Source organism: Drosophila grimshawi, unplaced genomic scaffold (assembly GCF_018153295.1).
Source record: "Drosophila grimshawi isolate 15287-2541.00 unplaced genomic scaffold, ASM1815329v1 contig_44, whole genome shotgun sequence".
NCBI classification, from domain to species: Eukaryota; Metazoa; Arthropoda; class Insecta; order Diptera; family Drosophilidae; genus Drosophila; species Drosophila grimshawi.
The window spans coordinates 3,155,500-3,167,425 of NW_025063240.1; the positions used below are offsets into that span (position 1 = coordinate 3,155,500).

Sequence of the window (11,926 nt, forward strand, 5' to 3'; positions counted from 1 at the left end):
ATATAAATAAAACTTGGCCTGGCAAGGCATCGACTTTTGAGGTAAATAAATACAAACACGTATTCGTTTCGATTGCAGCTTGTGAGTGATCTTCGGACGCTCTTCTGTCCATTAGCGCTTAACTGTTAATAAACTCATCGGAACCACTTTGGCCAGAATTAATCGCAGCCGTCAAGCTTTTGCAACGACCTTGAGAAGCCAGCTTCAGTTAAGTGCGTCAGATCAATGTTCAAGAGTGCAGCACATAATGAATTTCACGTATTCATATTTGTTTCTCGTTTTCTTAATCGCAGAGCAATGTTTACAGTCTCACAGCATTGATATCAGTTGTTAATAGCGGAAGTTTAAAGTAACCCAATATTTTACTTCCGTGTTTTTTAGTTTTTCTTTGATTGCAGAATGAGTAATAATAAGAAGCCCTGCGTATCCATTAAGCGTGTTTAAATCAATTTTCTATATCTTGTTTCAATAAAGATAAACGAAGATACACAAACTCTATATTTGTTGATTTGAACAAAACAATTATGCTAAAACTTTAGAGTTTACTTAAGTTATTTTGTTTATTTTAAGCATTGTTAATATTTAAAATGATGTATAGTCTAAAAGTCGAATAAGTCAAATGAAACATCAGTTAATAAAGTGATGGAATTGCATCGAAAAATGGCAAATTAAATTATTATATAGGAAGTATTATATTTGCTTCCTTTTCTAATGCATTAGCAACTCTGGGAAATGCCGTTAAATTCAAAAGTGAACCGATAGCAACATTTCAATTGCTGCTGGCAACACGCTGTGTGTCTGCGTCTGCTGCTGTTGCTGTTGCTGTTGTCTGTTGCGCCGGCTGCTCAACAGGTGAGCACAGGTGAGAGGCAGACAGAGTAGGTAACAGGGGCGAAGCACACAACAACAAAAATAACACAAGGCGCTGTGCTGCGCTGCGCTTTTTGTTTATGAATGAAAAGCGCAAAGGCAAACTGTGATAAATGTGTGTGAGCAAAAAACGGGCAGCAACTACAAAAATGTGAGTAAGCCCACCAACAAGTTGCCAGATCGCGATCGCCAGCCAAAAAATCAAGAGAGAGCCAGGTTGAGAGAGAGCGAGATTGAGAGAGAGGGAGAGAGAGTGCTAGCGAGCGAGCAAGCCTCGAGAGAGTGGTAGAGAGTGTGCTAGAGAGAGAGCAAGTGAGCCAACAGCAGCAGAGGAAGCCGAAGAAACAGTTGTTGCTCTGGGCAACTGTCGACTGTCGACTGCTGGCATCAGTTTAGTCTACGTTTTGGCCTAAACGCGTTTGCTTGGATCTGGCCAGCGCGCATGAGCCGTCGGTTAGTCTGCTCTTCTGCTGTTTACCCTCTCTCTTTCCAATACTCTGTGTGTGCGTGCGTGTTTGTGTGTGTGTGTGTGTTAACAAAATGTGATTAGCAAAAATACAAAAGAAGAAAAGAAGGCAGCGCGATATAAAAGCAGCATTGTGGCAAAAACGAACAGATAGTGCGAAAGTGTGTTAAAAATAACAGCCACAAAATAAAAAAATAAAAATACACAACAAAGACAATATGTTTTTGCATATATTTTGCACAAAATACGAACCAAATATATATACATATATATATAATAAATACTAAAAAGTTGAATGCGCTGGCGCTGCAACAATACACAAGAGCCGTACAAATATATTGTTAACAGCAATGCTGAATTTTGTGCTTTATCGGCAATGGCAGCAACAAAAAAATTCATATTGAACAACACCCAAAAGCCAACGCCAAAAACAACAATAACAACAACAACAACAACGGCGCAACGGCGGCTGTGCGGCTGACTTGGCCGACAGCTCACCAACACCAACAACAGCAACAACAACAACCACAACCACAACAACAACAACAGCAACAACAACAATAGCAAGCAAAGTCGTCATCTACCTTTTTCGTGCCTTTTCAAGTGTGTTTTTTCTGTTCACTGCTGCGCCCCCCGCTCAGCAGAGCATAGAGGCCAAGAGAGAGCAAGAGAGAGGAAGAGCGAGTGCGAGAGAGACAGCGCTAGTCTGGTTGGCGCTGTATTCAGTCTCGACTTCGACCAGTTTTCAACTCCGTGATATGAACCAGCTGTGTCTGCCTCGGCCTGCAGCAACACACAAACATATGTACACATTTATATGTACATATTTACATCTATACATCCATACATAGTATGCAATTTCGGTAAGTCTAACGTTTACCGTTAAGGCGAACTCCGCAAAGTTCGCTTGGAGACGGCTTGAGGCTTGAGGCCAGGCCAAAAAGCTTATCTACCTGTTCGTTCAGCGGCTCCAAGCCACGCAGCTAATCAAAAGCGCTCGCTATAAAAATGTGCCAGAGTGTTTTTTATGAATATTTTTAAGAGTTGAGCAACTCATTTTGTTCTTTTCATCTTCATTATTATTATTATTCTTTTCCTTTTTTGTATTGCTGCTGCTGCTGTTGCTGCTGCTGTTGCTGCTGTTGTTATTGTGGTTGTGATAATCCGAAGCATTTTATTTGCGGCTCTTTTCATTAATAAGTTTCACGCGCCGCTCATTTTTCAACAAGTTATCCCCACGCCCCCTAAAACCCATAAAGCCCCCGTGTGGATATCTATCCTTTGCTTAGCTTGTGTCTGGCTCGGATTACCGTGTTGATTTTGTATTCACTTATGTATGTATGTATGTATGTCCAAGAGTGTGCATACATCTATGTACATGTATGTATATTTCTTTGTAGGGAATAATATAAATTCGGTTTTCGGTGTTTTCTGTTCTTTTTTAGTTTGTTTTGTTTTGTTTTGTTTGCTAATTTCTTATTTTTTGGGTTCTCACGCTGTGGTTTCATAAATTTGCCAGGCAATTTGTATGGGACACTGGTAAACTAAGTGCTTAGCCATAAAAATATAGTTGTTGCACGCACACAGGTAGAGAAACATATCTAATAAATGTTTAAGAAATATTTGTTTGTGTTCGTTGTCATACATTCTAATATAATACAAAACAGAATTACAAATGTGCTAAATGGCTAAAATAAATCTGGTGCATATTGATGTATATAAGTTGATTATTCTCCCCAGTCGAACTTAATGTCTTAATTTTGTAGAATATTATTTTGCAATCATCGCGCACATTTTCAAAGGAAACCTGAACAAACATCTGCATAGAAATTGTATATATTCTCCTGATATAAACTTACAAAATTTGCTTTGATTTATTTGTACGATCCCTAAGTTTTCTATATAGTTATCAGAAAATATTTTGTATGCATAGCAAAATAAAACCAAACCAATTTTATGAATTTGTTAACTTGAGCATCGTATATGAGCTCAATTTCTCTCTCGAGAACAATCCATTACCAACTCCGGCAATGACAGTCTCTCCGCAACTGCTTAGGGTAGCCAAAGGCCATAAACTAAAGCCAAAGCCAAAGCACGACCAGAAACTAGTTTCTGCCAGACAGCAAGAGCAGTAAACCAAAGATTGTGGCCAACATAACGACTAAACTTATAGGCTATGAATCTATGACTCGGCGTCTGTCTGCAGCTCAAATTGAGTCGAGTCGAGGCGAGTCGAGTTGTGGTGACTTGCAACTTGGCCAGGCGCACGACACTTGACGCTCCTCTGCCCAGGTATTTGCAACAACAGCAACAATAACAACAACAACAACTGCAAATGCACAAATAACTGTGGCAAGGAATGCGCAAACAAGAACAAAACACTTGCCATGCACGCAATGCGAGTAGAAATCGAAATATTGGCATTTCAATTGCAACACGTATACGCACCGTGTGCTAAATGGTAATATGAATATATATATAAATATATACATAAATATGTATGTGTATGCGTGGTTGCAACGGGGAATAGCGGAAGCTTCCCCCACGATCATATAACCAAAGCCAAACCAAAGCCTTGCCACTCGACTGCCCACTTGGCCCTGTTTAGACGTTATGGTTTCTATCTCCCTCTTATAGTATAACTTTGCATTTGTATATGTATCTGTATTTGTGTATCTGCAGCTCATTTTGCATCATCGTGCAAATTGAGTCATTTGCTAATATGTCAACAGGTTTCCATTCTCTCACTTTGAACTTTGTCATTTAAGCAATGCAAATCAAATCGAGCTCACAATTAACTCTTCTGATTTGTGCGCTTTTATTCTATTCAAAAATTTTCAAAAACTTGAAAATACGAAATCCGTTTCAAACACCTCCTCCGTATGATCGTGTTTTTGTATTTGTGTGTATGTGTGTGTGAGTGTGTGTGTGTATTTGTGCTGGCTGACTGACTGGCTGGCTGGCTGGCTGGCTGGCTGGCTGGGCTTGTGGCTGCTTGTGTATTAACCTGCCGCACCGGTTTCGGTTTATGTTTTAGCCAACGCCATCATCATCATCATCCATTACTTATACTTATGCACATACACACATACATACACACATACATACATACACACATACATACATACATATATATATATTTACGAGTATTTCTATTTCTCTTTTAATTTTCTCTCGCGCGCGCAATGTGGTTGTTGTTGTTGGTGCTGCTGCGACTTGTTGCTGCCTCTTTATTTATTTTTTAACCAGTTTCGTTGCTGCAACCTGAGCGCGAATAAGCCATAAATAACAACAACAACAACAACCGCAGCAGCAATCCAAGTGCTGCGGCTGTCCCGATTTCCAGGAAGCAAATACAAGTCTGTCCGCCTTGTCGACTGTCTGCGTCTGCAATTCGCGTGTAGAGCGAGACAGGGATAGAGCTCCTACTACTCCACCTCCTCCTCCTGCTGCTGCTCCTCCTCCTCCTCCTACTCCTCTAGGCCCATGGATTATGCAACTTTTGGTTTTTATTTGAAAAATGTAATAATCCACAGCGCATTGGCGTCGCTTCCTTGATGGCCAGTCAGACAACACTCATAGCTCACAAGCCGCAACAGCAACAGCTACAGTTAGGGAAAGAGACAGAGTTCGAGACAGAGACAGACACAGATATAGAGACAGAGACAGAGAGAGAGAGAGAGAGAGTGCGAAGCTTTTGCAGCGCCCACAAAGCGCATTCCATTGTTTGGCTGAGCTGTCTTAAGTCTTAAGTCTTAATTCTTAATCCGCTCGCGAGTGGAACTGTGGAATTCTGCGCATCTAATCAAAAACCAAATGCATTCCGCACTTGGCCAACAAACAGTTGACTTTTTCGTTGCATTCACGTCAACGTTTCGCCAACGTTTTACTTTAACTGTGGGCCGTCGAGAGGTCTGAGTGATATCAGAGAGCAAACAAAAAAATTCCCCATGTGTTTATTTTGAACACTTTTCTCAGACAGCAGGCAGCAGCTGTTTAGGGAATCCCCACGGAACCAAACAGAACACAATTCATTTTCAGCACCAAAGCTACTTTCTTCAACTATTACTTACTTGCCGAGTGCATGTGCAAAGATTGCCGAATCAGTTGAAAATACAAAACTACAACATGAACATTATATACCTTAATATAGGTATATTCCGTTAACCTTGATCAACAGTGGCAGCAGATTCTACTTGCTAGTTGTAGCACATATTGTTAACAGTTGGAAAACCATTCTAATTAATATATATGTTGGCAAGTGCAAAGTTTGATATTGTTATCAAATCTATTAAAATTCTCCGTAAGGTCAGTTACAATGCAAAGCTGATAAGCGAAGTTTTGTGATAAGAACTTTAGCTATAATATGAGTGTGGTCTTTATCGTCGATACTAAATATTTTATATACCCAAGATTTTAGCAAACAGCTTTTAGTGTGGAAAAAAGTGTCTGTTCACAACTAAAATCAAATTTGCTTGGCGATAAACAAAAACTAAGGGTTAAACAATGCAACAAGTATTTAGTTGCACCTAGAGTAAGTCTATTTATATAACTCCATATATAGTCCCAGGCGCTAGATGCTTGCAGCGAGACCGATAAAGAGTAAGAGAGATGGAGAGAGAGAGAGAGAGAGAGAGAGAGAAACAGACACAGAGAAAGAGAGAGAGAGAGAGTGCAATAAAATTATTGCAGCAAATATTTAGTCAAGTGGAGATGGAGTTGCATTTCAGTTGGCTGCTTAGCCCCATTTTACCCTTACCCCCCTGAAATGCTCGTACATTTCCATTGCCAGGCGATAAGATAAAAATCACGGCGCCTGAACTCTGGGCACTGAGCCAAAAGCAAAAGAGCTGGCAATGAAAATACTTAAATAAATAAATTCGACTAGCAGGCCAGTGGTGAGTGCGAAACTAATGTCCAAAACTGCCATCCATTGCAGCCCATTGCCCAAGGAAATGATTGACTAGACCCGAGCACCGTTAGAGAGCCGAGGCTACGACGCACGACGACCACGATGCACGAGCTGTTTACAAAAGTGCTCGCCAAGCGAGATCTGTCACGAGCCGGAGATCTATTCTCAGTGCCCGATGCGGATATTGTGAATGATATAACGGAGGTGGTAAGTACAACTGCTGCTACTCTTAGCAAAAACTATGCCCTACAATCACTAATTTTGAAAATCAACTTGAAAAACTATTTTATTTAATTTTTTATACTATTGTGTTATGTAACTCACAAAACACACTTGATTAGATCAGCTTTATTTCAAAGAAAATGTTTAATTCAGAATATAAATATATATTCCTTTTTTATTTATGAAAAATATTTCAATATTCTTTTCAACAATCCCTGTGAAGTTTGGAAGTAAAATATCAAGATTTTTTAATGGTATTACTACCCATCTACCTTTCAAATTAGGTAAGCTTACAAATTGTGGGTCTTATCGATTTATTCTAACAGGTATATCAGCTTAAGGAAGCCGAATGGGCGTGGTCATACAATTTTTATCAATCTCTAAGGGGAGTTACCAGGAACATATTTTTAAAATTTTGACTCTAGCTTACAAATGACACATTTCACATTTCTCGGGCGGCGGGTGTGGGCGTGTTCTAAAAATGTATATGCCGATCTTTTAAGGAGGCATCCAGCGGGTTACCTTCCAAGTTTGTTGACGCTTTCTTTAAACTTTTGGGAGATATGCGGATTTATCGATTTACGCTTCCCGAAATATCGGCTTTGGCAATTGCGGGCGCAGGCCAGTATATATTCTTCGGTATCGGAGTATAAATAGAAATCATTCTTAGCAAAGTTGAAGTTCTGATCACTCTTTATTGTATTACTAATTGAAATACAATTTTGTAGTTACACATATGATATTACTATAGATATTACACAGAGTATAAAATTAATAAATAAACCACTCCGTGCATCTTTGCACTTGGAGCCAAAGTGATAACGAGTTTCTGAGTTTTGAACTCATTTGACATTAGGCGAATAAATATTGTATCTTGTCCATTTCAGTTGTCTGAAATCAATCCAATCATCTCCCATGCGGACTACGTGAAGAACAACAATGATCAGAGTGTGGTGGAGATTTGTGTCACCCGGGTTCTCTCCTGCATACGGGAGACACGCAGCGCTGAGCATTATTGTGCCGCTCTGGTGGATCTGCTGAGAACATGTCTGTTGTGGAATCTACAGCCGATCTCGGCCACCAAGGAAGAGCCGCCACATGCCAAGATCGCTGCCGATATAATCTCTAGCATATTTTTGGTGAGTTTCCATTGAAATTGCAACACGAGTTGAATTCGACATTTCCTCATCTGTTTCTCTCTGCGCAGAACTATGATAAGAAAGAACTGATGAAAATAGCGCTGCCCATTGCCGTGCAGTTTCTGCCCAAGGGCAACAAGGAGCTGTCGCGCAATCTGGCCAGCTATCTCTCCCTGGCGGCCATTGATTATGCCTACCTGTTGATAGATATCATGGAACCCATCATGGAATCCATACTCTCCGGCAACTATGGCCTACTGCGTGTTCTCTCCCAGGTGTACGAGGTGTCACCCGATACGGTGACGCCGCATGCTCCTTTGCTCATCCCGCTGCTGCCCCAATGCGATGCGCAGGAGCGCATGGCGGTCTTCCAGCTGTATTTGCTCATCGTGCAAAAGTCGCCGGCGGTGCTGGAGTCCTGCGTGCCGCAGCTGTGCGATTGCCTGCAGGACAGCGACACCTCCAACATCACCATGCAGATTCTGTTGAAACTGGCACAACATGCCCCCCATCTACTCGTCGATCATTTCGAGCAGCTGCGTCTCGCCGCAAAGACCAATCCGAGCACAATTACGCTGTGTGCCCAGATATTGACCACCGCCGGCATTGGCAGCAAGGAGACGGCACAACAGGCCCTCGACTTTGTGCTGGAACATCTGCCTGCCCAGGCACTGCTGCAGCAGGAGGCAACGCGCCTCTGCTCCGCCTATCCGGTGCTCTTCACCGACAAGGTGCTCGCCTGCGTGCGCCAGAAGAACGCGGCACTCAGCTCCCAGCATGATGTCGGCAATGCTGCTGCCGGCAACAAGATCTCTGGGGGCATCACCATTGTCAGCCTAAACAGCAGCTCCAGTCCTAGCCCCAGCCCCAGCACACAGATTAAGCCAGGTAAGCTTTATATATATGCGTTCTTCATCAATAGCAACAGTGAGTAGTCATAGCAGCAGACGAGGTGTCATCTCTCAGCTCGTTTGACTACACTTCTCTTCTATTATACTGAGGCATTGGACGAATCAGAATGTTATATCAAATAACTGGCAAAGAATATATTTGTTAATTATTATTTTGCAAACTATTTCTTTGCTAGTGATATAATGCTCTGCAGATATCGGAGTCCGAAGTCTAAATAATCATTCGAAAAACTATTTCTTGTACTCATTTTTTGTTGTATTTGAAGATATCTTATCGAAACTCATCTGCTGGAAATAAAGTAATAAATTATACATTACTTCTTGTTGATAAAAATGAAATATTAAACTATACCTAATGAGTTTGATAGTGAGTTTCTATACCCGCTAAATGATATAGTGACTCGATGCAACCGGCTCAACCGACAAATTGCCTGCAGCAAAATAGCCTGCATTCCGACTTAAAATCGCGTTTTCAATAATTTAGGATTGTAGGATTGATCTAGACGCTTAACCAAGTTCAAAAAGCCCTTTTAAAAATCGGATCAATTTGACAAGTTAAGGCAGATGTATTTCTTTATATAGAATATTTACATGGCACGTTTTCAACTTTGAATGTAGGCATAGAAACATATAGACAGACATACAGTTAGTGATGCGGATCGAGAATATATTTACCTTATGAGTTTGAGGTCGTCTGTCTTAATGCATTACAAACTTCACTTCACAAAATTCGAATACCGAATGCATGGTATATATATACATACACACATATATATATATATAAATATAGTCCATATATCGCGCACTGCAAGGTGATTTAATAATCTATTCTGTTATTTTATTAGCACCTTTGGCAACACCCGCCAGCAGCTCAACCAACATTGTTCAGCAGCCAGGCACTGTGAATGCCACGCCCACACCTATTGCCGCGGCCACAGCGACTGCCACGCCCACACCAAGTGTAGCGCCCGCGCCCATCGCCACATCAACGCCAGCTGCTGCCACGCCCAGCGTTGCCACGCCCACGCCCCCTCACACAGGCTATACGCGCCGCGTGAAGCTGGGCGACTCGCGCAGCACGGGTCGACTGCATCCGGCTAGTAACACACACAGGAGCGTGACGCGGCTGAACGTGGCAAGTGGGTCGGTTGGCGGGCTGCACAAGAGCATGACGCGACTGAGCAACTCGCAGATCAGCCAGCAGCCGGGAGGCAGCTCCAACGGCAACGTGGTGGTGCAACAAACGGGTGCCATGCCCAAGACGGCCACATCACTGAGTAATCCGCCGGTGACGCCAGTGCCGCCGCTCAGCAACGATGTGATCATCACCGGGCACAACAAGCACGGCATACCGGTGACCTCGGGTGGTGTCACCGTGACCACGTCGCCTTCCAAGGTACGTCCGCACTCGCAAGGACCCTCAACGCTGCTCAACTCCAGCACGGTACTGATGAAGTACAGCACAGATGCACTCAATCAGTCGGTGGGCTCCATATCCATACCACATGCAACATCTGTGGCTGGCGCAGCAACAGCCGGGCAGCAATCGCCGAATGCCGTCTCCGTGCATCATGCATCGCCAGCTGTGCCGCAATCGTCAAGCAATGGCAACGCCAAGTCCCTCATGAAGCTACCCGTAAATGGCAATGTACGTACTCAAAGCAGATGCACATTTTCTCAGCGTGGGATGCAGCAATTAAATCATCTCTCCATTCTCTTTACTTGCAGAGCGAGGTGATCGTTTCGGGTCCCACAACAACCACAAATGTGGCGCCTCGACGCAGCGACAACACGAGTCGAACGCTGCTGAATGCCAACAGCGTGATGGACCAGCGCATGAGCACCTTCGAGCCATATCAGATAATGCGCGATCCCGTGCAGCAGTTCTGCGAGAAGAACTTCGTCTCCATCAAGTCATATATGGATGAGGTGTCGCAGCATCTGCCGCCGCCGACGCGTTGCAGCATTGAGGGTAAGTCTCCGCACATTGAAGCAGTGCCTGCCACTGCTTGGCCTGCCACTGCTGGCACTGCTTTAAAGTACACTCTCTATTTCGACTGCTTGCTACTTACTCTCTACAACTCTACACTCCTTACACACACACACACACACACACAAACATGCACCACATCCATCACACACACAGTTTCTAATGAATTTGCAGAGCGTCGCAAGAAGGTGGCCAAGCTGCACTTCGCCTGCCAGATACGCGGACCCCATTGCCTCTACTCGAAGACGTGCTTCACGATGCGCACACGCAATCCCAAGACATGGATACACATGATATTCCTCGACTTTCAAGTGCGGCACTTTGTAAGTTAACGATGCTCGGTGATGCACTCAAACCCAACCGAGTGGACTAATTTATGCAACTATTTTGCTTGACAGGTCAAGGAGAAATGTGTGCTTAGCACACGGGAGCCGGGCATCAGCAATCTGAAGAATATCTGGCAGATACTTAAGTGCGAGAATCGCAGCTTCACCGAACTGGTCACCAGTCAGTTTCCCCAGGTCAAGGTAGATGCGGCCAGAAAATAATCGAAAACCCTACAGTTTTTCCAACTAAATAATTAATATTTTAGGATCGCGAGATACTTGTGAATGAGCTGCGTCACTCGGGCTTTCTGGATGTGTTCGAGGTGTCCAAAACGGACAAGAGTAATCCGAATTGCAATGAGCTGGAATATCAGTGGGGCTGCTTTCTGTGCAATCATCCGGACAAGGCTGTGGGCTTCCTCAATGGCAGCAATCAGCCCATGATCGAGGGACAGCTGAAGGAGAAGAAGGGCAAGTGGCGACTATTTAGGCGCTGGCGCACTCGCTACTTTACGCTCTCTGGCGCGCATCTCTCCTGCAAGGGATCCGTAAGCTCCACAAAACTGAAAACCCCATTTCAACTGAACTGAATACGAATGGTTTATTTTTGTTTTTTTAGAGCGGCGGCGAGAGCATCGATGTGAATCAAATACGCTCCGTGAAGGTATCGCGTGGAGCACGCAACATACCCAAGGCGTTTGAGATCTTCACTGCCGATCAGACCCTAATACTCAAGCCCAAGGATGGCAAGAATGCCGAGGAATGGGTGCAGTGCCTCAGCATTGTGGTCGCTCACTCGCAGGCGCGCGACAATCCCACGGTGAAGACGAACAGTCTACCGGCCCGGAGCATTGGCAGCAGCAAACCCTCCTTTTAGCCAGGCCATGCCAAATCCGCTCCCCTGCCCCTCACCCTCCCAACCTGAACCTATATTGTGAGATTATTTGTAATTGTAAAGACAACAACATAAGACATAAGCGGCTGCCGCCAATTAAAGCTGTCTATATATATACATACACACACATATATATATATATATATATATATTTATATAAGCGAATACATGTTATACATAAACGTATTTATGCAT

The 11,926-nt window shown here is 43.4% G+C and overlaps 1 protein-coding gene across 1 annotated transcript; it reads left to right on the forward strand.

Annotated features, from left to right (window-relative positions):
* Nucleotides 1-1,601: 1,601 nt before the first annotated feature.
* Nucleotides 1,602-11,881, forward strand: LOC6557483 (protein melted). The gene is made up of 10 exons (XM_032735486.2): nucleotides 1,602-2,199; nucleotides 6,276-6,455; nucleotides 7,358-7,609; nucleotides 7,678-8,497; nucleotides 9,366-10,168; nucleotides 10,249-10,492; nucleotides 10,667-10,833; nucleotides 10,909-11,037; nucleotides 11,103-11,384; nucleotides 11,456-11,881. Exons 2-10 carry the CDS (start codon nucleotides 6,351-6,353, stop codon nucleotides 11,711-11,713), a joined length of 3,060 nt encoding a protein of 1,019 aa, XP_032591377.1. The 5' UTR covers nucleotides 1,602-2,199; nucleotides 6,276-6,350; the 3' UTR covers nucleotides 11,714-11,881.
* The last annotated feature ends 45 nt before the right edge of the window (nucleotides 11,882-11,926 follow it).

Bases quoted from the DNA above. Each gene is read 5' to 3' on its own strand.
- LOC6557483 (XM_032735486.2), top strand. From the start codon at position 6,351: ATGCACGAGCTGTTTACAAAAGTGCTCGCCAAGCGAGATCTGTCACGA. The intron at 10,493-10,666 runs GTAAGTCTCCGC...TCACACACACAG, and splicing joins GACGCGTTGCAGCATTGAGG to TTTCTAATGAATTTGCAGAG. The intron at 11,038-11,102 runs GTAGATGCGGCC...TTAATATTTTAG, and splicing joins GTCAGTTTCCCCAGGTCAAG to GATCGCGAGATACTTGTGAA.